Raw genomic sequence first — 26,649 nt, forward strand, 5'->3', positions numbered from 1 at the left:
ACAAGCTTACTGTTCTCCCACGTTTATAGCATTTGTGCAAGCAGCACCAATTCCAAGACACTGACAGAATGGACTGAGGCCCAAACTTCAAGGCATGTTCCAGAAAGCCAGGCCGACAGGACCCATGGGCCCATTGTCATTTTAGCGGCTCTGCTGCGAGCTGATACCTCTGTGTTCACACTTTCCACCTTCAGACAGTCACACGGGATAAAATGCTGGGCTGAAAACCCGCTCTGCTCTGCAGCCAGAAGCATGCAGCCTGCTTTTTCTGCAGAGCAGGCTGGGGGAACCCAACTATGAAAAGACTCCTTCTCCAAGAATGCATGCATGGCTGTCAGTGAGATTGAGAGAAGACAGACTGTAACAGACTTGTTTCTTGATTTTGTACAAAGACAAAAACAGTAAGCGCTATCGTGCATTTTGACTAAATATGGTCTTTGTTTGTTAACCAACAGGATGTAAGTCACTGATGTTTCTGATCAAACCAAAAATATTTACTTTTAATGTTCTAGAAGTTGTATCTCTGTTAATAATATTGACATACTTTATAAAGAGCAGCATTTTTCCTCTAAAATTACTCAAAAGCTGCGTATGGATCTCTGAAGAGGCTTGTAAAGCTGTGATAACACAGGTTCCCCTTGTAAAGATGCTACTGCATTGAGTGTGCACACACACACGCTTTAATATGGAAAACTCAAGTTACTCCATGTTTACTGAGATAAAACTACAGTGTAGCTGCCACTAGTCTGTAAATGAACCACCTCATTGCACGGGGATTTTCAAATTGGCACACTTTGTTTTTTTGTTTTTTAAAAAAAAGACAAAAGTATCCACTTAAACGTATTGCTAGAAAGGCTGGATGAGGCGCAGCGGGGCTGCAGTAAAGGCCAAGGTATCCGGCTGTGTGGGAGGAGTGTACCTGGGAAACAGCTTTCAGACGGCCTGTAAATGCGGGGCAGGAGGTAGGAACCAGGAATACAGGCCAAGTGTCCTTAAAGTGGTGGCAGCCTTGTGCAGCCAGAGGACACACAGGGACGACAGAAAAGATACAGTACGTGCAAACGGTAGATCAAAAGCAATTTGAAGTTCCGTCTGTGTCAGCCACACCAGTGGCCTGGAAGGATGTGGGGCCTGAGGACTAAAGAGAAAACCCGTGGTCGAGTGGACAGACCCACTAATGCTGTGGATCCCCAGTGAAAACCCCTTCCCTGCCTGCTGCCCGACGTCTGTTCCCTTCTCTTCCTGGTCTACAGGTTCCTCCCGGGACAGCTAAGTTCCTAGACAGTGAGGTTTCTTTTGCTACGGGGGACTACTATTCTCAACAGGATGTCACAGCCAAGTTCACTCTTTCTGTTGCCTTTTGGACCAACTGAGTGCCTTCCCTGTCATACCTGACAAGTCTGAACCACACACCAGACCCCTGGGCCCTGTGGCAGCCACCGGAGAAAGACTGTGCACGCGGTTCAACTTCAGGAGCACCTCAGTGTGGTGGATCATGCGCAGAAGTGTGATCAGAAACCTAGGTAAGGGGATGAGTGTGGGAAGAACGGCTGGACAGCTTGCAGAGGCGAGTGCACAGCCCGGAGCATGGCTGAGAGCAGGCTGAGGAGAGAGAGCTGGTTTCCCAGAGGAGGGCAGGAAGGCTGGCATGCTCGACCTTCCAATGGGAAGAGATGTTCCGTGAGGGCAGGATAGACCTTTACTTTTAAAATGTATCCCTGGAGCATTGTAGGGAAGAACTCTGATTAGGAAGTGAGGCTGCAGTCGGGTGGTGGTGCACGCCTTCAATCCCAGCACTAGGGAGGCAGAGGCAGGCGGATTTCTGAGCTTGAGGCCAGCCTGGTCTACAGAGTGAGTTCCAGGACAGCCAGGGCTACACAGAGAAAAACCTGTCATGAAAAAACCAAGACGAGGCTGCATGAGGTCTTTGGACCGCGACTGCCGATGGCAATGAGGGCTGCAGCAGCATCACCCTGGAAGTGAACATGGAGTCAGGGAGGGGAGCGGGAGACAGGACACTGGAAGGAGTGTTGCCCCGAATCAGGAATGGAGTGGCAGAGGCCTGCACTGGAGAGGTAGCAGGGAAACGGGGAGGCCTCGGAGGAGGGAGACGGGCCTTGGAGCTCTGAGAAGGCAGTCTTCTGCTTGTGTGTGAATATTTTTCTTGTAGAAATTATCCTCCCCCCCCCCTTTTTAAAATCACAGGGACTCAAATGGCCAGGGCAGTTTTCCTATGAAACAGGACACTCATTGTCCCTGTCCTTTCAGTAATGTCTTCTAATAATAGAAAAATATCTGGTCCTATGCTAGTGCTCTGGGGCTGGGGTGAGATAACTGTTTCTTCCTAAAGGCAGTACTCTAGGGGACAACAGAGAGAGCAGCGACTGAACACCCAGAGCTGGATGCTGGCAGGGCATCAGGGAACGACTGTTCTGACTTTACCCAGCATTCTGCGGTACAAGCTGGTTTAACTCAGGCTGAGGTGGGACTCAGTGGCAGAGTGTACAGACCTGGGTTGAATGCCCAGGATGGTGCAAAAACTTAGCAGCAGCAGCCAGTGCTGGACAGGTCTGTCTGTCACATTCTAGCCATCAGGGAATGGAAGGACCAGTCAGACATGCAGGGACAGAATGGATAAAAACTTGGGTATGAAATAAAAGCAATGGGAAAGAGAGGTCTGGCCTGGTCAGTGGTAGCGCTGGAATAGCCAGAATTGTCCAGTGTCCCACACGCCAGGGAGCCCCACACCAAGCGCCCAGTCACACATAAGACTGGAATTAAAGTGAGAGAAGAAAATAGCTGGGTATGGTGGCGCAGACCGTTAGCCCCAGCCACAGGAGGCAGAGGCTGGTAAACTGAGTTTGAGGCCAGCTTGGTCTACATTATCCGGATCTAGGCCAGTCAGAGCTTCATAGTAAGACCTGCCTCAAAATAAACACATACACAATTAAAACCAGCAAAACCGACTTTTTGATAATTCAGTTTCTACAACATCACGGTTGTCTAAGTTGTGGTGGAGCTGGTACCTGAAGAATCTGGTCTCCGGCCAGGAGCCTTCCATCTCTGGCGATGACCCCGTCCCGGTAGACTTCCTGAATGACGATGTTGATCAGTGGCGTCTCGTTGCCGCCCACGATGCTGATTCCTAACTGGATGTACGGGTTAGAGCGGTGGATCTCAATGGTGGTGATCTCTCCTTCTGGTAAACTAAGCGGCTGCTGTACAGCTGCCAAGTCAAAGAGAGAGCAGGGGTTACGTTCAGGGTCTCTCCGCTCAACACGGGGTCCTGCAGATGAACAGTGACTATGCCAATAAAACAGGGTTAAAATTAGTCAAAGTTTCTTCTTCCACAGGCGACTCATCAGTAAGCAACAGTAAATAATTACTAGGTACTAGGCCATTAGGGGCCATACACTAACAGAAAGCCACCGTGCACAAGCACAGATTGTGCAAGGCTGGTAGGAAAAATAAAACAAATAAAACAACCCCCCCCCCGTGGTCTGGTGGATAACCCCAGAGGAGCAGAGGCCACAGCTACACAGAGTGGGAAGGGGCAAAAAGTGTCACCGATGTGTCAAGAAACATATGAACATGGAGCCATCCATCTTATGATTTCTTAGAGAAAATGAGTTCTAGAAGTAACAGCGGCCCAGGCTCTGTGTGCTTCCTGTTGGGTGTGTAGGTAGCCCGGGTGTGGGGTCAGAAGATGTATCGCCAGGCACACAGTAGCGGGCTGTTGAGCCTTCATCTTTTAAGACTCAGGGGTTTTAACCTGGTTTCTTTTGTTTGTTTAATTCTTAATGCTACACGCATCTACTTAATTAACACAGTGTTTAGTGTAGTGGCCTTCTGAGTTGTTTGTGTTGTGTTTGTGGTTTTACTGTTGATGCAAGCACGGTTCTGATCACACTCATGAGAGTAGCGGGTTCCAGTGGGGGAAGGATGGAGGACCAGCTTCCTCCAGGTCAGACTCTGGCTTTATTTCTGGACTGCAGCCAGCTAGAGCTGCAGGGTGCGGAGGGGGAATGATGTGGCGTGCAGACCACACTCCAGTGCAACTGTCTGGACAGGACACAAGCGCATGCTGCAAGGGCAGGGGAGGAAAGGCAAGGGAGGCCAGATACACGAGGGTGAGCGAGGTGTGCACCTACAGTCAGCTGCGGCGCTCTCCTCGAAGGCGGGGTTGTCCAGGCCAGGCTCCTCGGTCCACACAGGAAGAGGTGCCGGTGTCAAGTTCCTCTCTCCGGGCACAGTGCCCGAGCAGTCCATTTCTGGGGGTGAGGTGCCTGGAGGATCTATGACAGTGGATCCAGTTTCACCCTCAATCTGTGTTTGAGTTTGACTCGTTTTCCTTCTCTCTAGATCGACTCTCCGGTGAGAGGCTCCAGGACACCTAGAAAGAGCAGCAGGTAGCTTTTCAGATGAGAAGGAGAAGTTGGGTATGGAGGAGAGGGTGGGTGGGGTTGATCAACAGCGCACACCTGAACAAATACACAGCAACTGCTTATAGGCAAGGGAGCCTGGAGTACTCACAATTCAGCACACGATTCTGATCCTAATCTAAGTTCTCACTACTCTACCTGGCAGGCAAATTCAGGAAGGACATGAAGACAACGACAGCCAAAAGCCAATACTCAGGTAGACACTAGTTGCCTGGAAGTATCCCAAGAGTTCCGTTTGTCTGCACCGAGAGAATGGGTGTGAAATCTGGACCAGAGAGTGCTTTTCCCAGGCCAGGGTTCTCAGCCAGGGGTGGCAATCTGCAGGTTTCTTCACGTGAACGTGCCACGGTGCCACACTTGTGAGCACACGCACACAGGAAGCTTTACAACACTCGCAGGGCTCTTGCTGGTCTTGGTGGCCGGAGTATGCCAACACCTCTTTTATCTACACACCGGCTGGCCATGGCGATCAGTAACATGCAGAATGAAGGGTGGGAGACATGGGACAGAGTCAGTGAAGGTCCAGAGGCACAGCAGAGCACGCGCTGGGTGAGGGTCACAGACTTGCTTTCGATGACAGTATTTAAAAATTCCGAGATTTTTCACTGTCACAAAGTACAGGCCAGATTCAGTTAAAACTGAAAGTTAGCCTGGGCCATAAAGCAGCTCATTTCCCCCACAGAAGCCAAGCGTGTACACATAGATATAAAACCGCTTTCAGGGACACAGCTGAGTCTCCATCTCGCACTGCTGAGCAACACCCCGGGAACTGTCCTCGAGACTGCCTGGCACGTATTTTTGAAACAGAGATCAAGGAACACAAGTACCGTGGGTGGATTAACCAGAGTCACATTTGAAAGCTACCTCGCAATAAGGGAAAGAAGGGGAGGCAATGGAGTGGTGTGACAGAAGATGGCGTCAGATCTGAGTCCCATAAAACTGATGAAGGGGATTACACGGAAGTAACCCCCTCCCCAGGAGATGGAAAAAGGAGTCTACAGAACAGGGAAAAACTGTCACCAGGAACCCATCAGCCAGGTGGTTCATTAGCAAGCTCTCAAATCATTGATGAATGAATACATGTGCTGATGAAAAGGACAGACAATTCATGCAGAATGAACATGGGTGGCCATTATTACTCAAGTGCTGAGCATCCTTAGCCATCGAGGCATCTTCTCACCCCAAAGGGAATGGCCTCCCCCGAGCAAACACACCAGAGGCAACAAGCGCGGGAAGGGTGTGCAGACAGAGGGGCCTCGGATTGCTGCTTCTGAGAATGTCAATGTGCAGCCTAGCAGGGGGTCAGCGCTGAGGCTCCTCAAATATCCAAAGCAAGGCCACAGAAACAGCAAGCGAAATTCAGAACCCAGCGACACCACTCTTGGTACACATCTCTGGCGTGTGTGACATCAACGCACCAGAGACACTTGCACATCCCTGCTTGTTGCTGTATTATTCATGGTAGCTCTTAGAAATAGAACCAGTCCCGACATCCATCAATGACGAATGAAGATGATGGCATATACACATAATGACATTTTCTTCAGCCGTGAAAACTGAAAACCATGACACCCACCGGAGGATGGATGGAGCTGGCATCACACTGCACAGTAAGTCAGCTGCGGAAAGACAGCCACTGCACACTCTCTCACGTACACTCTCACGAGTGGATAGGGCCAGGAGAGTAGACAGAGGCTATGAGAGGGTAGCCATCTTACGGGAGGGGAGGGAGGGAGGACACGTAATGGAATACGTGTGATATGAAAGTACGACTATTTGGCAGGAAGCCAGGGATGGACAGTCCCAGAGGAACAGAAATAAGAACAAGATATAATAACATGTCAGTATACTTTCTTCTGTTGACGTGCACGGATGTATGAAAATACCATGACAAATCTCTCACTCTCTATGCTCACTTGAAAATACTTTTCTAAAAGCTAGGTATGGTGGTGTACACCGTTAATCCGAGCACACAAGAGGCAGAGGCAGGGAGAACTCTGTCAACTCAAGGCCAGCTCGGTTTATACAATGAGACCCTAATCTCATTTGTGTTAAAGATTTAATTTCCAGAACACGTTATTACATGTAAGCATCCATTTCAGTGGCAGTACATACCTTTTACCCCAATACTCAGGAGGCAGAGGCCAGCCTGATGTACAGGAACAGAGTTAGCTGAACTAACAACCCTACAAGGTATACAACGCCTATCCTAGTGCTATTGTATACTTTAAAAAATTTTTTTTAAATGGAAAACTCTAAGCTTGCTACAAAGGAAGAAGCAATTATGCTCGCATTCCCGATGGGACAGGCAGATCCTTAACAACAGGAAACCACCCATAGGACAGGAAAAGACTAAAATGGCATCACGGGAAAATATGGGGACAACGGCTTTGGGGGAGGAAGTCTATAGATAGAACCTTCGGGAACACCCGCACTTCCACAGGACAGCAGGGCCACCGTGAGCGGAAGACAGCCAACTATTCAAGGCAGAGCAGAAGGCCCACACAGAGCAACAGCCAAGAGAGCCAACTGCTACAAGGGACAATGGTGAGACCCAGGGTTGTAGGTGTGGCCTGAGGCAGGCCTTCCCTAGAAGGGCTGAGGTCCTAGTTTCAATCCCAGGGACACAATCATGCAAGACACAAGGACCACAAAGTGTCAGTGTGAGGTGAGTGAACGCTGGTGTGCACACCTATGCTCCAAGCACTCAGAGGACAGGGTTAAGGCAGGGGGCTTCCACAGAGAGATGGCCAGAGCACTAGCATTTCTGTCCACACTTCTGTCCTGGTTGGTTCTCTACTGCTGTGATAAACACTACTACCGAAAGCAGCCTGGGGAGGAGAGGTCTTATCCCATTTTACAGTCTACAGTCCATCACTAAGGGAAGTCAGGACAAGTACCTGAGGCAGGAAACTAGATGCAGGAAGTGAAGCAGAGGCTGTGGAAGACTTCCCCTTCATGGCCTGCTCAGCCTGCCTTTCATACAATTCAGAACCCACCCAGGGATGCCAATGCCCACATCAATCACTGATCAATCACTGCCCCTCCAGGGCCACCTGGTGGAGGTGGCTCCTCAGTTGAGGCTCCCTCTCGCCACAGAACCTTAGCTTGTGTCGAGCTGATGAAAGGCCCACCAGCATAACAGCAAGCACCCTGCAAACAACCAAATACTGGAAATGACAGAGTCTGAGTGGAAGACTAAGTTAGGGCAGCTTGACCCAAGCCTGGGCGTGTGAGAGCACGGAGGGGCTGCTAATGCGTTTCAGGCTCCTTTCCAGTTGTTGGAATGCTCTAGAATCTAGATGATACACAGCACTGGGAACATACAATGGCACCGACACGTACACTTTAAAGAGGTGAATTTCATATGTGAAATGCAAAGCAAAGCCGTTAAAAGGCCAAGGATGGAGTAGTTCACAGTGGGCTCGAACAGAGGAAAACCCAGGACCACAGCCTACTCAGAGCCATGTCCCTTGCTTGGTACACACAGAACTGAAGCCCCAGGAGGCTGCGCTCTGCTAGTCCCTGTGTGACAATGACGATGTGCACAAAGCTCCTGCATCCTCGCAACTGCTCTATTAATACACACGGGACACTTGAAAGGGAGCTAAGCCAACATCACAAAGCAACTGAATTGCAGGGGTACAGCCCAAACACACTGTGATCAAATTTCAAAGGCTTTTAGCATTTTCCTCATTAGCAACACTAAGTTTATGTGTGGAATTCTTTTTAAGTCCTAAAAAAAACAAATTAGATTTGTTCTACCAACAAGTACTTCAAAACACCACTATGGGATATCAGCGCTAACCAGACCTAAGTGACCATTAAAACCAAAAGGCTGAGGTGGGTGTGGTGGCATGTGCCCACGACCCCAGCATTTAAGAGGTGCACACAGGAGGATCAGTTCAAAGCTAACCTAAGCTGGACAGAGCTCGAGGCCAGCATGGTTATGGGAGACCTTCTTAACACACAACCACACACAACCACACACACACACAATCATGCAACAACAAAACCAAGGGGGCAGGGCATGGTGACACCTTTAAGAAGAGGCAAGTCAATCTCTGAGTCTGGGAGCAGCCTGGCCCACAAAGGGAATTCCAGACCAGTCAGGGCCATCCTTGCTCTTTGGAGAGCCTGTCTCTAAAACAAACAAGCCAAACCAACGCTGAGAGGAGATAGCTTCACAAAATGCTTGCCTTACAAGCCAGAAGATCTGAGTTAAATCCCAGAACCCATATTAAAACAAAGCGGGCATGGTGGCACATGTTTCTAACCCCAGAGCTGGGGTTACTGAGCTGGGCAGCCAGGCGGCCCCCTGAAGCCTGCTGCCCAGTGAGGACCCCTGCCTCAAAGACGAGCAAAAGAAATAAAGAACAGGCAGACAGTGCCTCAGCAACACCACACCACACAACACCACAGCACACAAGGCTGTCCCCGGGCTTGACATGCACGTGTGCACACAGACCAAAACAAAAGGACCCCAAACCTCCAAGGTCCAGGTGTGGGACAGGGTCATCCCAAGAGAACCACGTACAGCCCAGCTCTTCAGAAGCCGAGGCAAGGGCATCATTTGAAATCGGGAGTCCGAATCTGGCTCAGGTACCACCACCAGCAAACAGCCCTATGTGTCTTTGGAGATGGAGCACTCAACAGTAACACAGACTCCTGCTTGTACTGCGGGGCAACCTAGTGCATACGGGAAGCTAGCACAGAGGCCTGAAAGCAGTAAGTCAACAGACTAGATGTGCGTGCATGGCTGAGACCACACTGGTCCAAGGCAGCAGTGGTCGGGACCATGCAGCCAGCCACAGGCTGGGAGCTGCACAGGTCCACAGCAATCCCTGATTAAAAAGAAACCAAGGGGCCCAGGTAGCAGCAAAGAGCCAAACACTAGTTTTCCTTTCCTGCTGGCTAGGTACCTGCTCCATGACCTCGGCTCTCTGAAGGAAATCACATGCACTACGGGGACATCACTCCCGGCGACTAGGTACACAGGAACATCAGGAGACAGGGCGCAGCAGAAGGCCCTGTGCATTATTATGTATGGGTCGTGGTGGGGAGATGACAAAGGGATGCTTGCTAAGCCTGGTGGGTCCTTGGACTCTGCCTGCTGGTGACGGAGACACAGAATGCAAAGCCATGATCCCTGCTTTTCCAAAGGCAGACACCCTACTCTCTCCTAGCCTCTGTTTTAGGCAATATACCTTGGGATCAAGCAGTTTCTCTGTAAATCTTCACATTTCTCCTACTTTAAGACTTTTGTTCCCTCTGGTGCAGGGAACCAAACCCACAACCTTGTACATGCTGAGCAAGGGCCTCACCCCCCACTCTGTGTCAACAGAGTGTATGAGGTTCTCATCCCCAGCTGAGAGACTCAGTTTCCCACTTCTCAATCATTTGAATAGTGAGGTCCCTTTATAACACTGTGATCTCGGGGCTGAACACCCACATGCAGCCACTTGCATAAGAGAGACTGACTGCTCCCTCCGGCAGAGCAGTGCACAGACTGCACGGCAGAGCAGCCTGGTGCACACAGCAAAGTTTAAACATATGCACACGTTAACTAGCGTTAAATCTCCATGCGCTGAGATGACAGGATTGGATCAGTCTGGTTAGCTCTAGGACTTTATGTGCTCGTCCGCATTAGACCTATGCTGTATCTGAATGCAGTGTGATGTGCGATGTGCTGTTGGCCAGAGTCAACATGACCACACAAGTTCTTTCAACGGATGCTTAGAAACAAATACATGTGTTTTTGTCACTTGAGTGTAAAGACGTGGTGGTTGCTATTTACGTATTCATGTGTGTGAGCGAGTGTCTCTGTGTGGGCGCACACACCAGCAGGCACCCCAGTGCCCGTGAGGAGGTTGGAAGACAAGCTGCGGGAGCTCCTTCTCTCCTTCCACCCTGAGGGTTTGAGGGATCCAACTCAGGCTGTCTGAATCAGGGTCTTTACTCAATGAGCCCTGGGGAAGGCCAAGTCTTACTAAAATCATATTGTGAGACTCAGAAGCTAGCACAAATAACTTACTTAACGTTTGAAACAAATGTTTATTAGAACAAAAATCACCCCTAAACATTTCTGTCTCTAGTTCCTAGTTCTTACTCAGTCAAGGCTCTCAACACAGAATCTTCAAGAGCTCAGCCATATCACTTCCGCCTTTCCTTGCTAGCGGAACTGCTGTTTGCGTTGACTGTGGGTTAGAATTCTGGGGTATATTTAACCCTTCACCTCTCTTTGTGTTGTTTGTTTTGTTTGAAACGGATTTTCACTCTGAAGACTAGGGTGGTCTAGAACTTACAGAGGTTTGCCTGCCAAAGGCCCGTGCAGCCCCGAGTGGCTTCCCCCACCCTTAGGTAACTGAACTGACTCCAGTGTACCAACCATGCATAAGGCTGCGTAAGGCTCTTCATGTATAGCTCTTCCTTATGGAAACAAACTAGACAAAAGAATTTATTTGCATTCAGTCCCTTTCTTGCTTATTTCCTCTGATGCTAACCCGGCTTGCAAAAGGACTCTGATGTCCTGTCATCCATTTGAGTATAAATTGCATGGTATGGTGAAGAAAATATTACTAAGTGCTACCTGCTTATTGTGGCTTCCATATCCATACCTTTGAGGTATATTATTAAATATGAACCAATGCAACTTATTTATCGCACCTCCTATTTGACTGGTTCATGTATTTACGGGTGCTCATCCCCCTGCCTCAGCATATCTGTGCTGGGATTACAGGCACAGGCACCATTCCCGGCCCCGAGTGTGTGGCTATTGGTCATAGCGGCTCTCTGATGCCTTCCTGCTCACCTGTTTTTAAGATGTGCCTCTAGGTCACAGCGCTGCATCACATCTTGGCACACGGAGGAAAAAGGACACAGGACCAGCAGTTTGTCCAGAAGCTTATGGACCAGGATGCTAGACTTCTTACACAACTTGAAATGAAGCCGCTTGCGGTCCAGCGGACAGAAATCCTTCTCCTGCAGGAAGTTTCTGAGGCACTTGTGGCAGAACGTGTGTCCGCAGGGCGTGTCGAGCGGCTGGAGCAGGGGCTGGAGGCAAATGTGGCACATGAGGTCGTCGTCCACCTCCCCCTGGTAGTTGTACAGGTGGTTTTCTCTCGCCCAGTGCTGCTGGCCGCACTCGAAGCATAGGGGATCTAGGGAGGAGGCTGAGGAGGCCTGCTCCACCGGCACCATCTCGTCACTGGTTGTTCCCATTGTGAATTGGCAGTTCCCGGAGGCTCATGGGTCCAACGCTTGCCGGGTGTGTGTCTGCGTAATGCCAAGCGCCAACAAAAGTGTATTAGAAACAAAGTAGTAATAAAAATAATAAAGGAAATTAATTTCCCTGGTGAGTGAGAAAGGTTTTCTCTGCCAAGCTCTGCACAAAGAACTTGCAAGCCAAAGCAAAGGCCAGGTATCCCCCAGAGAAACAGTGGCACCAGTAAGAGCAGCCGGCTTGCTCTCCTGACTGGTGCACGCTAGCACCTTACTGTCCCCTGGGACTCTCAAGCCTAATTAATCAATTATGTTGCCTTGCTCCACTGACTGGTGTCCCCCCCTCCGCACACTGATGTCCCCTGGGACTCTCAGGGCTAATCAATCCCCAAGTCACCAACAATGTGGCATTCACTATGGGCTCACTTACAGCTCCTCACGCTGCTTGAGCTGAGCCCTCAGCAAAGGCAGCGCCTCTTAAATGCAGTCAAGGATAATTCAGTTTGCCAATGAAAAGAAGAAGACTTTGCTCCACATGATGGGGAAAACACATGTATTCCCCATGTATGATTTGAATGCTCTCCCTATACAAAATACAGGGAAAGACACATTTGACTGTACATCAAAATAACATCTCTGCAAACTCTGGAAACACTTCTTATGCCAAAGGGGGGGAAAATGCTACAATTCAACTAAACACATAAAAGAGGTTATACGTTAGTTCTGTCCGTTAGCCCCACTTCCACTTGGTCTTATTACTTAGAGCAGCTAGCTGTGCGTGCATGCCTTCACTAACATGACTCAACACCCCCCACCTGCACGCGAGGCCCAGAGGATGCTCGCCTTCTGAAGGCCTTTTGTCCTCACTGCTAAGGCACTAAGGGTTAAGAATTCAACTCCAAAGGCAACCGCTCCCTGCCTCCCTTCTGCAGACACTGGCAGAGCCTCCAGTGTTTGCTGAAGAGTGAACATGGGCAGGAGAGGCAGAGCGGACAATTACAGAGTGGATCATAAAACTGCATGGCATGAGCGCTTTAAGAGGTAAAGTCAAGGGCAGGACAGGATAACAGTGCAGGAGAGAGTGAGAAACTGCCATTTGATTGTGCTTGTGGTTGGGGATATTTTTTAAAAGGAGAGAGAAAAAAAAAAAAAAAAGCAACCAAACACAAAAACCATAAAAACTGTACTGCTGAGTCATGACTGGAAGCATCAGGCAGAGCAGGGATGTGGGTATGGGATAAGGGCATCTCAGGAAAGAAGGACACCACACAGTCACACAGGCAGAGTGGCCACGGGGCACGGCGCACAGCCTACAGCCAGGACACGGCAAACAGGCAAAACATCCATGTACGAAACACGCTTGGGAAATCCAAAACTGAGAGCCCCTTCCCAAGAACGGAAAGGGCAGTGCCACGTGGATTCCCTGTGCTCCAACAGTAGTTGTTTCTCCAAACCACGTGCCAGCATTTGCCATTTAGTTATTTAGTGTGTGCATAAGTGTGTGTCCGTGTGTCTGCGTGTCCAGCACATGTAGAGATCAGAGAACTGTGGCAGTCAGTTTTCTTTCAGCACGTGGGATCTGGGGATTGACTTCAGGTTTCCAAGCTTGGAGGCAGACACCTTCTCCTGCTGAACCATCTCGCTTGTCCGGTGACTGAAATTTTATGTAGAATATTCATTTTAAAAACAAAATAAAAATCGGTGCACACTCATAATCCCACCACTTGGGAGACTGAGGCAAGTTCTAGGCCAGCCTGGACTACAGAGGAAGACCATATCTCAAATATACCTACATCAGCAAATAAAAACAAATACCAGTTCTAAGGGATTTAACAAGAACAGCAAATAAAAACAAATACCAGTTGTAAGGGATTTAACAAGAACAGCAAGTAAAAACAAATATCAGTCGTAAGGGATTTAACAAGAATGGCCATGACTGTGAGAAGGACGGCTTGACCCAACCACAGATAAACTGACAACCGAGCCTCCCTTACTACTGACAGCAAGTCCTTCCTGTGGTGGGTGGCTCATGGGTCCTGGTCTCCACCCTGGCAGTTGTTCTGCCAGTGGAGGATGAAGGAGGTGAGGGAAAGCAACAGCATTAACCCAGAATTTCTTCCTGTAGCCTCTTGTTTCCCACCCCATTTGCAAGAAAACTCTCATATCCTCTGCTCTCCTCTGACGTGACAGCGTTTATTCTAAGTTTTCTTTTCCACAAGAAAATCTATGGTACTGCTACCCTCCCACATAATGACTAAGACAACACTTATTTCAAGACTATTATGTTTTAGCTGTTCCCTAAGTCTCTATCTTTAGTTCTTTATTTTCGTTTTGTCACAAAATCTTTTCATAAGGAAAATTAACATAATAACAACTACATTATCTCCACCCACAAAACATGTCTTTGCTGCCACGAATTAAATGTTCATTTGAACTTGCAGCACTAATTGGGAACACAGACCCGAAGCGGGCCTGGGGGGGGTCAAGTCCTTGCTGGCCACTGAGCAGACTTGAGACCTTCTGTGTCTGTCAGCTGGTGACAGTGGGCCCATAGAGAGGACAGTTAGCATCACACGTGTTCTAAAGCATTAGCTCTTAATACGATAAAACTGCAGAACCAGCCCGCCATTTGCTCAATGCTAACAACTTAACAATTAGTAAGGGGAAAAAAAAAAATTGAGTTCTTCCTCGCTTCCAAACCGTGAATGGTGAACTAAGTGATTTCCGCGAGAGAAGGATTTCGTGAGGTGAGTTCTAGGGTAAGGCAGGCCTGGACCCACTTTCCAATCTCCACTGTTCCGCCACGGGCAGCCTAACAGGGTCTTTCCCCCCTCTTTCTGTCAGGGTCCACTATGAGCTTTACACACTTCCTGGGGTTAAGCCATGTGTGTCTGGGTGTCCCCTAAAGGCCCTAGCTCCAGGATCTTGGTCCCAGCATGATGGTGCTGGGGAGGTGCGTAACGGAAGTGTTCAAGTCACTGAAGATATACACTGGCAAGAACTGAACACAACCTCACAAGACCCTGGTTAGTTCCCACAAAGGTGAGTAGGTCCGACAACAAGCTTGGGCTGGAGAGATAGGGCGGCGGTTAAGAGCCTTTCTGCTCTTACCAAGGACCCGGATTCTGTTCCCACCACCCACATGCTGGCTCTCAAGGACTCAGGCTTCCTCTTCCGACCTCTGCAAGCACACATGGTGCACATACACAAACTCTGGCAACATCTGCGGTCCCTCTGACTCACCAAGGTCGGCATCTGAGCATACCCTCCCTCTCATCCTCCCCAGCACACCGTCCTTGCCAGCTCTCCAGTGACTCCTTCCCCATCAGCTCTTACAACCTCTTTACACACCCTCATTGTAAACTCTTTCTATAAGGTGTGTTTGCTTATATATCTTATTTGTCTCTTTAAAATTTTTCCATAGTTGGTAATTTTTAAGTTTGTTGAGAATCTCAGGCGTCCTGGCTGCCCTCTCCCACCCTTTTATCCCCCTCTCACCTCTTGTCCCCATACCTCTCTGCTAGTCCCTTTCCCACATTCGTGTCTTTTGTTTGTTTGTTTTGTTTTGTTTTTTCGAGACAGGGTTTCTCTGTGTAGCCCTGGCTGTCCTGGAACTTACTCTGTAGACCAGGCTGGCCTCGAACTCAGAAATCCACCTGCCTCTGCCTCCCGAGTGCTGGGATTAAAGGCGTGCACCACCACGCCTGGTCTCATTCCTGTCTTTTTGCTTCATTTTGTGATCCACTGATTTGGGGTCACCTGTGTTTGTGGATCTATCCACTGGAGGCCGGGTGGTTCATCAGTGGGCACACAAAGACACCATCTGTGCCTCCCCAGAATCACTCAGTAGCCAACAGGCAGTACGGCCGACTCTGACAGGCCTATTGAAGGAAGTCACGGCTGCCCTGGCTGTGTCCTGAGGAAGACAGCATTTCCCAGACCTCTTCCCCGATCTTCTGTGATGTCCCTTTAAGTGCAGGTGGTATAAATGCCGTTTGTTTGGGACTGCCACTCAGCTGTCACTCATTCTCAGGATCTTGAGCAGCCATGTTCTGTTGCATTCACTGGCTCTCCTTGCCAAGGGAAGCTTCTCTGACTAAGGGTGGGAGCAGCAGTTGTCTCTGGTTGTAAACATAACCAGCTAGGAGCCTGGAGCCATATCAGTTCAGATAAACAGCAGTGAGCTCCCCCATTTCCGCTTCTTGGCATATACTATGCACTAACAGAAATCTTACAAGAGTTTGAAATATGTGACTATGTGTCACATGAGGAAACTGTATGCTTGTGCCCCCACAGAGCAATGGAGCTGACCTGGCAACTAACTTACAAAGAACAAACACTGCTCCTTTAGCTCCCCGGCTAAGAAAAAGTTTCTCCATGATGCCAGCACCAATCTTTCCTTCCGGTTCCCATGGCCGTCACCCCTGACAGTTGCCTCTCAGGAAGCACTGGTGGTGAAACCGTTAGACCTCAAAATCTCTTCACCCACTCTGGAAGTTCAGCTGTATATGAAAAAACAAACAAAAACAAAGACAGAAACTTCCCAGCTACCATAGGTCACAGCGCCTACAGCCCTGTACATCATCTCAGAGAAGCCAAAAAAAACAAAAAACAAACAAACAAACAAACAAAAAAACCCTCGCTTCCCACAAAAATCTGCCCAAGAATTCTGAAATGGCTCCACTCAGAAGGAGAGCAGCTGAAGGGACGGACCCACAGACCCTGTACAGCTAACCAGCCACCAAACCATGACACAGCTGGACCATGGGATACCGCTCGGCGATAAAAAGGAATAGACACAGCCCACAGTCTCTCTGAAGGGCCCGCCTCTTTTGAAAAGAATAAAACCTGAACAGAGTAAAATGTCAGGATGAGCCCTGCCTGCTACCTGAGGTAAAGCTCTGGTCTTCAGCGTGGCGATAGTGGAAGATGGCAGGCAGGTCCTTTATAGGTAAGGCCTGGTGGTACCCTGGTCCCTCCTTCACCACAGAGGGAGCATTTCTGCTCTGCCATGAACTACCACCCCCTGCCCAGAGTAACAGGCAGACAGAAGTGAAGCTCCCAAACTGTGCCACAATAACGAACTGATTGTCTTTGGTATCAGATAGCACCAATGGACTCAATCAATGATGGGGAGGGAGGCCTTCCTGGAACATGGCTCTACCCAGGGCCTCTTTCTGCCTGAAGAAGCATCTGGGTCCCTGGCTGTAGAAAAGTAGTTAGCATGTCACATGGGAGCTTCACATAAATTCTACTCTTCATCAACCGTTCTTTTCTAACACAACACCAAGAGCGAGGAAACCATCAAAATAAGTTTCAACAGTTCCACATTCATGGTTTTCTCGCTTCTGTAACTACTTCAGGGCATCCAGCTAGCTACTCATCTCCTGCCCCGCTCAGCAATAGCAAGGAATCATTTCAAGTGTCTGGAAAATCACTTTTGACTGATTTTTTGTTTGTTTGTTTATTTTGGTTTTTGGTTTTTCGAGACAGGGTCTCTCTGTATAGTCCTGGCTGTCCTGGAACTCACTTTGTAGACCAGGCTGGCCTTGAACTCAGAAATCCGCCTGCCTCTGCCTCCCGAGTGCTGGGATAGTGCTGGGATTAAAGGCGCGCGCTACCACGCACGGCTTTTTGACTGGTTTTTAAGTTGCTACTTGTCATTAGATGTACCCCTATTTAAAAATCTACAAAATTAGTAAGCTAAACAAACAAAATGCTAGATATTGTGAAATTAAAGCCCAGAACTCTATGCCAGCCTGGCCATGAGGTCACTCCACAATGCACCCCTTCATCACCACACTCACCAAGCACCCACTGCGCGATACTCTAGATAACATTCCCTGCGCCTTGGCTTCCTCCTGTCTTTAACTAGTAGCTGTGCCTAACTAGTCATTGGTCACATATACACACATACCCACAGCGCTTTAAACAATTTTAATTTTATGTATCACCATCATTCCTGTGTGCGTGTGTGTGCGTGCAGGGGCACGTGTGGAGGCACACCCACGCACGGCCCCACCACACGTGTGTGGGGGTCAGGAGTGTTCCCAGCTTTGGATAGGGACTGAACCCGAGTCATCCACTGGCGGCCACCCGAGAGCCCCTGAGCCATCTTACCGGCCCACTCCACAGCAATTTAATTCAGAAGTGCTTAGCATCTTCTTTCTTTTTTTTTTTTTTTTAAATTGATTGCATTTATTGTTTTATGCATCTGAGGTTTTTTTTTGCATGTACACATGTACAGCGCACATCTGCCTGGTGCTCAGAGGCTTTGGAGCCCCCTTGAACCGGAGTTATGGATAGCTGTTAGCCATCATGTGTGTGCTGGGAACTCATCTGCGTCCTCTGCAAAGGCAGCAGCAAGTGCTCTTAATCACGGGCCTATCTTTCCAGCCTCGGTTGTGCTATTAAAGTTCAAGCTCAGCTATATATCAAGTTCGAGGCCAGTCTTCTATATACTAGATCCCGTCTTTTAAAATGCAAAAACAAAACGCAAACATGTACAAAACGTCTCTGTGGAAAGAATGAATGCAATTGCAGGGAAGCCCACAGCATATGGCTCCTTCCCAGGGCGCGCCTTGCCAGCCTGCTGAACAGTGGCATTCCTTACAGCTCAGACAATGCTACAGCCTCACTAGCATCCCATAATATACAGTGGGGTGGGGGAAGGGAACTGTGGTATCCCCTGCCTTGGTTTTATTGCCTTTATCTGCTGAGGTGACAGACAGGTATTAAATGATAAGACACTCAAAGGTAAGGGTTCAATTTTTAATCAAATAATCTCTTACCTTCTTTTAGCAGATGAAAGCTTTCAAATGCTTAACTCCTAGAAGAAATCCTTTAAAAATTATCTTCAGATAATTAAAGAGTTGACAAATTATTTAAGGCCTGTCTCAATGTCTACTTCCTATAATTTTGACTCAAAATTGCACAAGGCAGGAAAGGTCACCAAAAAAGTGATGATTTGAGTTAGGGTTCAAAAACTCAGCTCTGGCGCTCAAACGTCTGCAACCCTCGGCCCGAGCCTGTGAGGCAGAGATGGTGCGGTGACATGAAATCACTGTGGAGTACTGTCTCCCTTCCGTAGAGCCTCTCAGGGCTAAGGTAGCACTGATGGGAGAGGACGACGGAAAGCTGGGCAGCCATGCTGACCCACCAGACGGGTGACCAGGAGGCTCACACAGGATTCCTAGCTCTGCGTCACGAGGCCTCCCCAGCCCCATCACAGGACACCTGCAAAGGAGCTGCCAATCTAGGTGGAAGTAACCTATGGGGACGGGCTCACAGGGGCGGCCTCAGTTTAATCAGAGTTAGGTTTAAGACTTCATTACCCTCACTACAGAGAAGATGCAAACATAAACGCCGCCGCCGCTCTCAGAGTGACTCAGTGACACTGACAATTGGAACAACAGACGCAGGCTGCTCAGTTTGCTCCCGTTATAGCTTACTGTAGATGAGCCTCATCTGATCAAACGGCTTTGGGCCAGACTCCAAAGGCATCACCTTGACTCCCCACAACAGCCCAGGGGCTCAGGTCAGGGACCCCCGCAGGTCTAGTAATACTCTGAATGACTTGCGTGTGCCAACGGAAGGCCTTCAGACGAGAAAGGGAGCAGTCAGAGTCTACAGTGTTGTCACAGTTCAGCATCCATGCAGACACGCCACAGACACAACATCCCTTTAAAATACACATGACTAATGCTCCATGATAGGAGATAGAACGTTTGCTGTCAGTTCAGAAACACAAGGAGGCTGGATGTGCCCAATTACATTAATTTCCCAATTTTCAGAACCCATTCAAGTCTCCAGGTTTTATGTTATTATTTCACAAATGACTACACCAATTTGCTGTTTTTGACAGCTCTGCTAGGTAACTTTCACAAACAAAATATATTCAAAGCAAAACATTTGTCTCGACTCCCTCTTTCGTCCCCCTCTGTTCCTCCCAGTCATTCAGGATTTATGAAGTCTGTCCTGGTGGTGCACACCAGCAGTGCCCGCCCTGGATGGATGGCTCAGGGGAAGGATTGTAAGTTCAAGGCCAGTTTGAGCTGGAAAAGTAAGACCTGCCTCAACTCCCCCCCCCCCGCCCCCAAACAAACCAGGGCAGACTCTCCCGGGGCTTCTGGCTTATTAGTGATAAAGATTTAAAAAGACAAAAAGCTCTTGCGGGCTGTGTCTGTGTTGTTTACATTAGGGTAGAGTGGCGTCACTTTCTCAGTGCTGATGTACACTCAGCGCCTCATGACGCAACGCACTGAACTGTATCTCAGCTTTGTATTTTAAATGCTGTAAACTCAAGCCATACAGATCACACAAAAGCAAGCGGAACAGAATCCTAAAGGGCAGCTAGCTTTGAAAAGTGTAGTCAGGAAGGCGCTGGGTTAAAATTCTTTTGACTTGAAACAAAAGACCAAGCACGTAGACATTCGCCTGGGATTACTTTATTCGTGTGGGTGTTTCCCCCACTCGTGTCTGTGCACTTCGTGTACTTGCTGTGTTGGCTCAGGCCAGAAGACGGAATTGGATTCCCTGGCACTGGAATTGCAAATGGCTATGAGCTGCCCTGGGAGTGCTGGAATGAACCCAGGTCCTTTGCAGTCCCCAGAAAAATACTTTTCAAAGGTAAAATTTACGGATATCAACACAAAAGTAACAGGGATTGAAACATTTCAGAAAAACCAAACAAACCACACATTGCTCATAGGAATCAAAATTGTGCTTACTATATAGAGCTGTAGCTCTCAACTTTCTCAATGCTAGGACCCTTTAAGATAGTTCCTCATGTGGTGGTGGCCCTCAACCATAAATTTTCGTTGCTGTTTCATAACTAATTTTGCTACTGTTATGAATAGTAATGTAAATATCCCAAAGGAGTTGCAAGCCACAGGTTGAGAACCACTACTCTAGAGGGTAGTTTGTGTAATATAAATTCTTTTTCTTCTAGCCTAGTTATTTTAGGTGGTTTTTTTTTTTTTTTGGTTTGGTTTTAGTTTTGCCTGTTTTGTTTTTAGTTTGTTCACAGGAAGTAACTGGACAGCGCTCAAAAAAGAGTAGTGAGTAACTCAAGAAACCAAATAGTACGGTCTAAGAAAGTCAGCAGAACTGAGGGGAAAAAGCAAGGGGTGGGGGTGGGGGGCGGTGGGTGTAGCTGTTCAGCTTCTGTCCACAGTATGACAATCCCAACCCCCAAGCTAACCACTGTAATAGCTGGTGGGGAACCCTTTGGGTAGAATGGGGACTCTTACATGCAGGCCTAACAGAAATATTGGTGGTGAGATGAAGGTGGGGGGAGGGTAACCCTTAAGGAAGAACACTTTCATTTTCGAAGTTACTGAGACATGAACTTTCTTCATGTGAAGAAGCTGAAGAGAGTTAGCCAGGGGGATGGGATATTAAACAGGAGGCCCCCAAGACTAGCCAGAGATACACGTATTAAAGCTTTATATGAGAGTAGAAGTCCAGTTTACCGCTGTGGTAGGGATGAGGATGTCAAAGGGGTTAGAGGTCGGCACCTCTCATACCCTCATTTCCTCCCCGAGCGTGTGGTTTCTGCCTACCCCACATGGTGCAGTTTCCCACGGAGTTGCCTCGGCCCTCGCTGCTCTCCTGAGCCTCTCTTGACCTTGACTTCAGGAGCTGTCGCTTTCCCCATCGAAACTCTGTGTCAAGGTCACCAGTAAATTCCACGTTGCTAAATCCACTGCTTAACTCCCAGTCCTAATCTTATTTGACTGGCCTTGTCTGCAAGATTCGACACAACTGATTACGTCCTCCTGCATGAAACCCTTGCGCCTGGTCTCTCCAAGTCGCATGCTCCTCATCTCTCTCCAGTCGCTCCTCTTGGCTTTCTCTTCACCTCGAAGGACTTCTCGCTGGGAAGCATCCCAACGTGGGACAAAGCTTACTCATCTACTCTCCTGTTGGGGACTTTTCCAGTTTGTATACCGGGCCGTGAATTCCAGTCAGATCCGCTCTTTGACGAGCTGACTAGCCAGCGAGCGAGTGTCAACGTCCCAGGTCTAAACCTGAGCGCCACCCTTACACCTGCTCTTTCAAGCTTCTCTGGCTCTGTCACTCAAGTTCTACCTTTCCAGTTGTGTAGGGCAAAACTCCTGGAGTTGCCCTCGCCTTTTCTGCAGACCCCGTCATCCTCAGCAGCAAACCATGCCGAAACTGCCTGGACATGTATTTGAAACTGAGTCATTTCCTGTCGTGGCAGCTCTGTCCAGCATGGCTCCCTTGCCTCATCACATGCTTGAACTGCTGCTTCAGGAGCCTCTCTCGGTTCCTACCTTTACCCTTCACTTCAGTTTCGACACAGACCCATCTGTTAGAAGTAAAAGCCGACAGTGGCAATCCCTTCAAGGTCGTGTGGAGGACTTTCTGCTTCCTGTTTTTATTGCCCATGGGAAAGATCTGTTTTCCCAACAAAGAGGGCAGGGGAGGCGAGCAGCATAGACACCGGGTCGTGAAAACTCCTCTGACAACCGCACTGAGACCCCTTAGCCTCTCTGTGACACAGCAGACACTCACTAGCTCAGCTTACTGTGCAGGAACTCTGGGATGTCCCCTTGAGTGCCGTGTGTGGATGCACGCTGACTGGTGTGAGTCTCCTGGGGTGCACTCTGCCTTATGCAATTGTGAAGATCATATTCCGTGCAGAGGCCTGATGGGAAGTGTGATACATGAAGAAGCTTGACCAGGGGGAACACAGCTCCACCTCTACCTGTGCAGCCACCAGGGGACTAGGTCCCTACCCTCCTGGGGAAGCTCTCAAAGTTAGTGGATTGGGGGGGGGGGGGCGACAGTTACTGACTGCTCACTGTGTGACAGGCCTGATGAGACGAGATGGAGTTACAGGTTTAACCCACATGATGACACCAAGTTAGGATCACTGTCGCCCAGCTTGCTAAGACCCCAAGGCTGCAGCTGATGAAAATGGGACTCAAATCAGGGAGACTGATTTCAGTGATTGCGACACACACACACACACACACACACACACACACACACACACACACAGATGCTAATCAAACCATACTCAGTGATTGCACATGGTATGCTTTATAGACACATATGTACTACTTGCATATACATATATAAGTATATATTTTACATAAATAACTGGATGGCAGACCCATAGGCAAATTATTTCTTTTCTACTGTTAGTACCTGGGTGACAGGTTTTCAGAAGAAACCACATACTCACTCCTATTTGTACAAAGGCCACAATGCTAGAAGGACACTGGCGTTACTTATTTATATAATATACCTTTAAAATGTGTATGCATGCTTTGCCTGCGTGTAGCTCTGTGTCCCATGAGTAGGCCAGAAACTTCAGCACACTGAAGTTACAAATGACTGCCTGCCCCGTGTGGGTGCTGGGAATTAAATCTGGGTCCTCTCTTAACCGTTGAGCTACCTCTAGGTCCTTTGGCAACCATAAAATTCAATAGCGGTTTCTGCATTCAGACAGCAAAACCAATCTGAACGAGCATAAAGCTGGGTAGCAGCTCAAATCAGAGCATCTGATGGACTTCCCCACAGTCTTCTTGAAAACATTCGCTTGTACTTGCCTCGGGGCACCAAGGTTTTCATTCGCTTGTACTTATCTCGAAAAGGGTCTGAAGAGAAAGGTTTTAACCCGGCTTAGGGCTTTCTCCCTAGGATTTGCCCATACAGACCTAAAGCAAGACTGTGTTTCCCCATTTAAAGCAAACCCATCATCTATGGCCACTCAGCCTCTAGGCTCTTGCCTGGTCTTTTCAGCTTAGTGGCCCCAGGTTAGACACATAAATGGTTACAAACCACTACCTTGATCTCTCCTAGCACTCTCAAAGCAATCTGAATTTGTGTTTCTAACAAACATTCAATTATCTAACGGGCAATGTGTATTTACAAACAGTGATAAAAGAAAAACCAGAAGCCATAAAGTCATCAAACAGAAGTAGTCCTTGTTCTGGGGTGTTCTCTGCTTCCTGGTTGGTTGTGACATGAATAGTCTCAGCCACACTCTGGGCCTGCCATAATCTAAACGGCTCTGTCCCCTGACCATGAAAACGGAAGGGTCGCCTATCGTAAGCCCAAATGATCCCTCTCGTAAGCTGTTTCTGTCTGAAGCCTCAGAACTAGGTGGCAACGGGTCTGGGAGAGTATCCATCTGCCATACGGACCCAAGAGATGAGACGCTGCAGAGCCAAGAATCAATCTCAGCAGTGGTATTTGCAGTTTGGGTCAGAGAAACCACAATGGGTGGCCGTGACTGCAGAGACGGCTAACTGATCAGAGTGAACTCACTGACTGGACAAAAGTTGGTTCTAAGCAGGACTTCCGCCCAAACCTCCATGGCTCAGGAACACTGCAGGAAGCAGTAAGAGCTGAGGAAGGGCTGAGTGATGTGGAACACTGTATCTGGGCATGCTAGGAGCGCTGTCCTCTCGAACCCACAGCAGTGGGATTATCTGACAAGCCCTACACAGTTGGGTCCCTTGATATTCCAGGATGCAGGGAAAGGGGGCTCACAAGTCCCTGCCCTCCTCTTGGAGGACATCTGGGCAGTCAGTGGTTGAGGGGACCCAGTAAGACATTTTCAGGACCTCAGATACCAGTGTGGTGCTCAAGCTCCTGTAAGTAACCTGCACGTGGGCTTAGGGATGCAGCCTGCAGGAGCCCACTGGTCACAAACAAGCAGAAGCCATGCAAGTAGGAGGAAAACTGACAGAGAAGGGAACCAATCAGTGTGGGTGGGAGAGGGACAAGGGAAGGGGCTTGAAGAGCATCAAAATATGTTAAATATACACATGAAACATCATAACAAAACCAATTATTACATAATTAACATAAGCCAATAAAATTAAAACAATGAAAATTATTTTAATAGAAAATTTTCCATAAATATAGGGAGAATGTAAGCATTTAAAACCTTTTTTTTCAAAGTAAAGTGCTATGATTTGGACTTCAAACCTAAGAAACACCTACCCAAACATTTAAACTTTCATGTATTTGGTTAATGGGAGAAAATGCTATCTGAAGACTACTACAGAAATCCTGGCAATCTTTTGGGTACTGTTTCCATGGAGACATCAGGATGAAGAACACATAGCATGGAATATGTTCTTAAAACCACTTCAGCTTGTTTCTTCCTATCAGTTAACTAGCACGGTACATGCCAGGGACAGAAATTAAGCACCAGAGCATTCACAGCTCGTTCAACAAATTATTTGTTGATTATATGCTACAGGCTGGGCACCAGGCTTAAGAGATAGGGTTACTTCGGTTAAACAAATAGTCCCTGCCCTCTCAGAGACTAGTCTGGTACAGGGACTTTAATTAGTCAGTGACACAACAGAAAGATAATGAGAGGCACATACAACTTAAATTTTTCAGTAGCCACATTAAAGAGAAACAGATGGTATCCACTACAATACGTAATGATACTTTAATCTAATCAGTTACCATGTAATCACCATGTAAAAAGAATACTGAACTATCATAATACTTTCTTCATGCTAGCATTCTGAAATCCAGTATTTATTTAAATTTTTTATAGATTTGTTTGTTTGTTTGTTTGTTTATTAATTAAGACAGGGTTTCACTGTGTAGTCCTGGCTGTTCTGGAACTTACTCTGTAGACCAGGCTGGCCTCAAACTCACAGAGATTCACCTGCCTGTGCCTCCCAAGTGCTGGTTTTAAAGGTGTATGCTACCACCACCTAGCTAGATTTATTATTTTTTTTCTTATGTCTATTAATGTATTGCCTGCATGTATGTATGTGCATCATGTGAGTACCTGTTAGGTACCCTGAAACCGGGGTTATGGATGGTAATGAACCACTATATGGATGCCCGGGTGAACTCAGGTCCTCTGTAAAAGCAACACATGCTCTTAACTGCCGAGCCATCTCTCCAGCACCACAGTGTTCTGTTTATGTCACATTCCAACTGGTACTAGCTATAGTTCAAACAGTGGATAATGTTCTATGGCTCTGCTACTGTCCTGGACAGAACAGAGAGAGAAAAAGAGAGAGAGAGAGAGAGAGAGAGAGAGAGAGAGAGAGAGAGACAGAGACAGAGACAGAGACAGAGACAGAGACAGAGACTGACTATGCATTGTAGGGGAAAGTTTCTTCTTTCAATAAACTCAAAATTGGCCACCAGACTAACCACTTAGAGGAGCAGAGCATATGACCAGAGAAACAGAGGCTACAGTAGAGTTAATGCGTGAGGGAGCCTTGAGCCATGCAGTAGACGGCAGACTGCCTGATGATTAAGTGGGTGTAGGATTCTCCCTCAGCCTCATATGCCAGAAAACTGAGTAAAAGTGGCCAATGGGACAGGTGTGGCTGACTCAGACAGCCCCGCCTCCTCTGAGCTGGGTACGTGTGTGGTGGAACTGTGGGTGGCGGCTGCTGCAGTAGTTTTGGGAGAGTGCAGATCCCCTTGCTCAGCCTCCACAATATGCTGATACCCAGAATCGTGGCTTCCTGACTCTGCAGTTTGGCTTGGGACATGTCTTAAGCTTAAGGCAACTTGAACCAATCTCAGTAGCAAGGAGCACATGAAAGTTTAGTGGGTTAAACCTTGGTTACTTCCAAAACAGGGCACAATGTTAACTTTCCCAGAAGTACAGGAGAGAGAAGGCTATAAAATGAAACTGAGAGCTGTGGCTGGAGGCCAGGTGTTGAACAGTGGGCATCGGGCCAGGATCTACTGTTCTCATTCCCAAACACCACTCAAAGTACCAGGCTTCACCATACCGGACCTTTTCTGTGGTAGCCTACTGGTCAATATCCTCAGAGAAGAATACAGACTTCCCAGGTGCTGTTCTAGGACCTCTGTCTGTCTGTCTGTCTGTCTGTCTGTCTGTCTCTCTCTCTCTCTCTTACACACACACACACACACACACACACACACACACACACACACACCACTCTCATTTAAAAACATTCCATCAGCCGGGCGTGGTGGCGCATGCCTTTAA

At 48.2% G+C, this 26,649-nt stretch overlaps 1 protein-coding gene across 2 annotated transcripts in view; it reads right to left on the minus strand.

Annotated features, from left to right (window-relative positions):
* Lnx2 (ligand of numb-protein X 2) overlaps positions 1-26,649 on the minus strand; it is a 60,795-nt gene that overhangs the window by 14,285 nt on the left and 19,861 nt on the right. For both annotated transcript variants that reach the window (XM_021186854.2, XM_029533590.1), the window contains exons 2-4: positions 11,254-11,717; positions 4,152-4,393; positions 3,027-3,226 (exon numbers count right to left, since the gene is read on the minus strand). In XM_021186854.2, coding sequence (XP_021042513.1) covers positions 3,027-3,226; positions 4,152-4,393; positions 11,254-11,663 — 852 coding nt within the window. In that variant the 5' untranslated portion in view covers positions 11,664-11,717. The remainder of the gene's footprint in view (positions 1-3,026; positions 3,227-4,151; positions 4,394-11,253; positions 11,718-26,649) is intronic.

This window comes from Mus pahari, chromosome 23, assembly GCF_900095145.1.
Source record: "Mus pahari chromosome 23, PAHARI_EIJ_v1.1, whole genome shotgun sequence".
In the NCBI taxonomy this organism is placed as follows: Eukaryota; Metazoa; Chordata; class Mammalia; order Rodentia; family Muridae; genus Mus; species Mus pahari.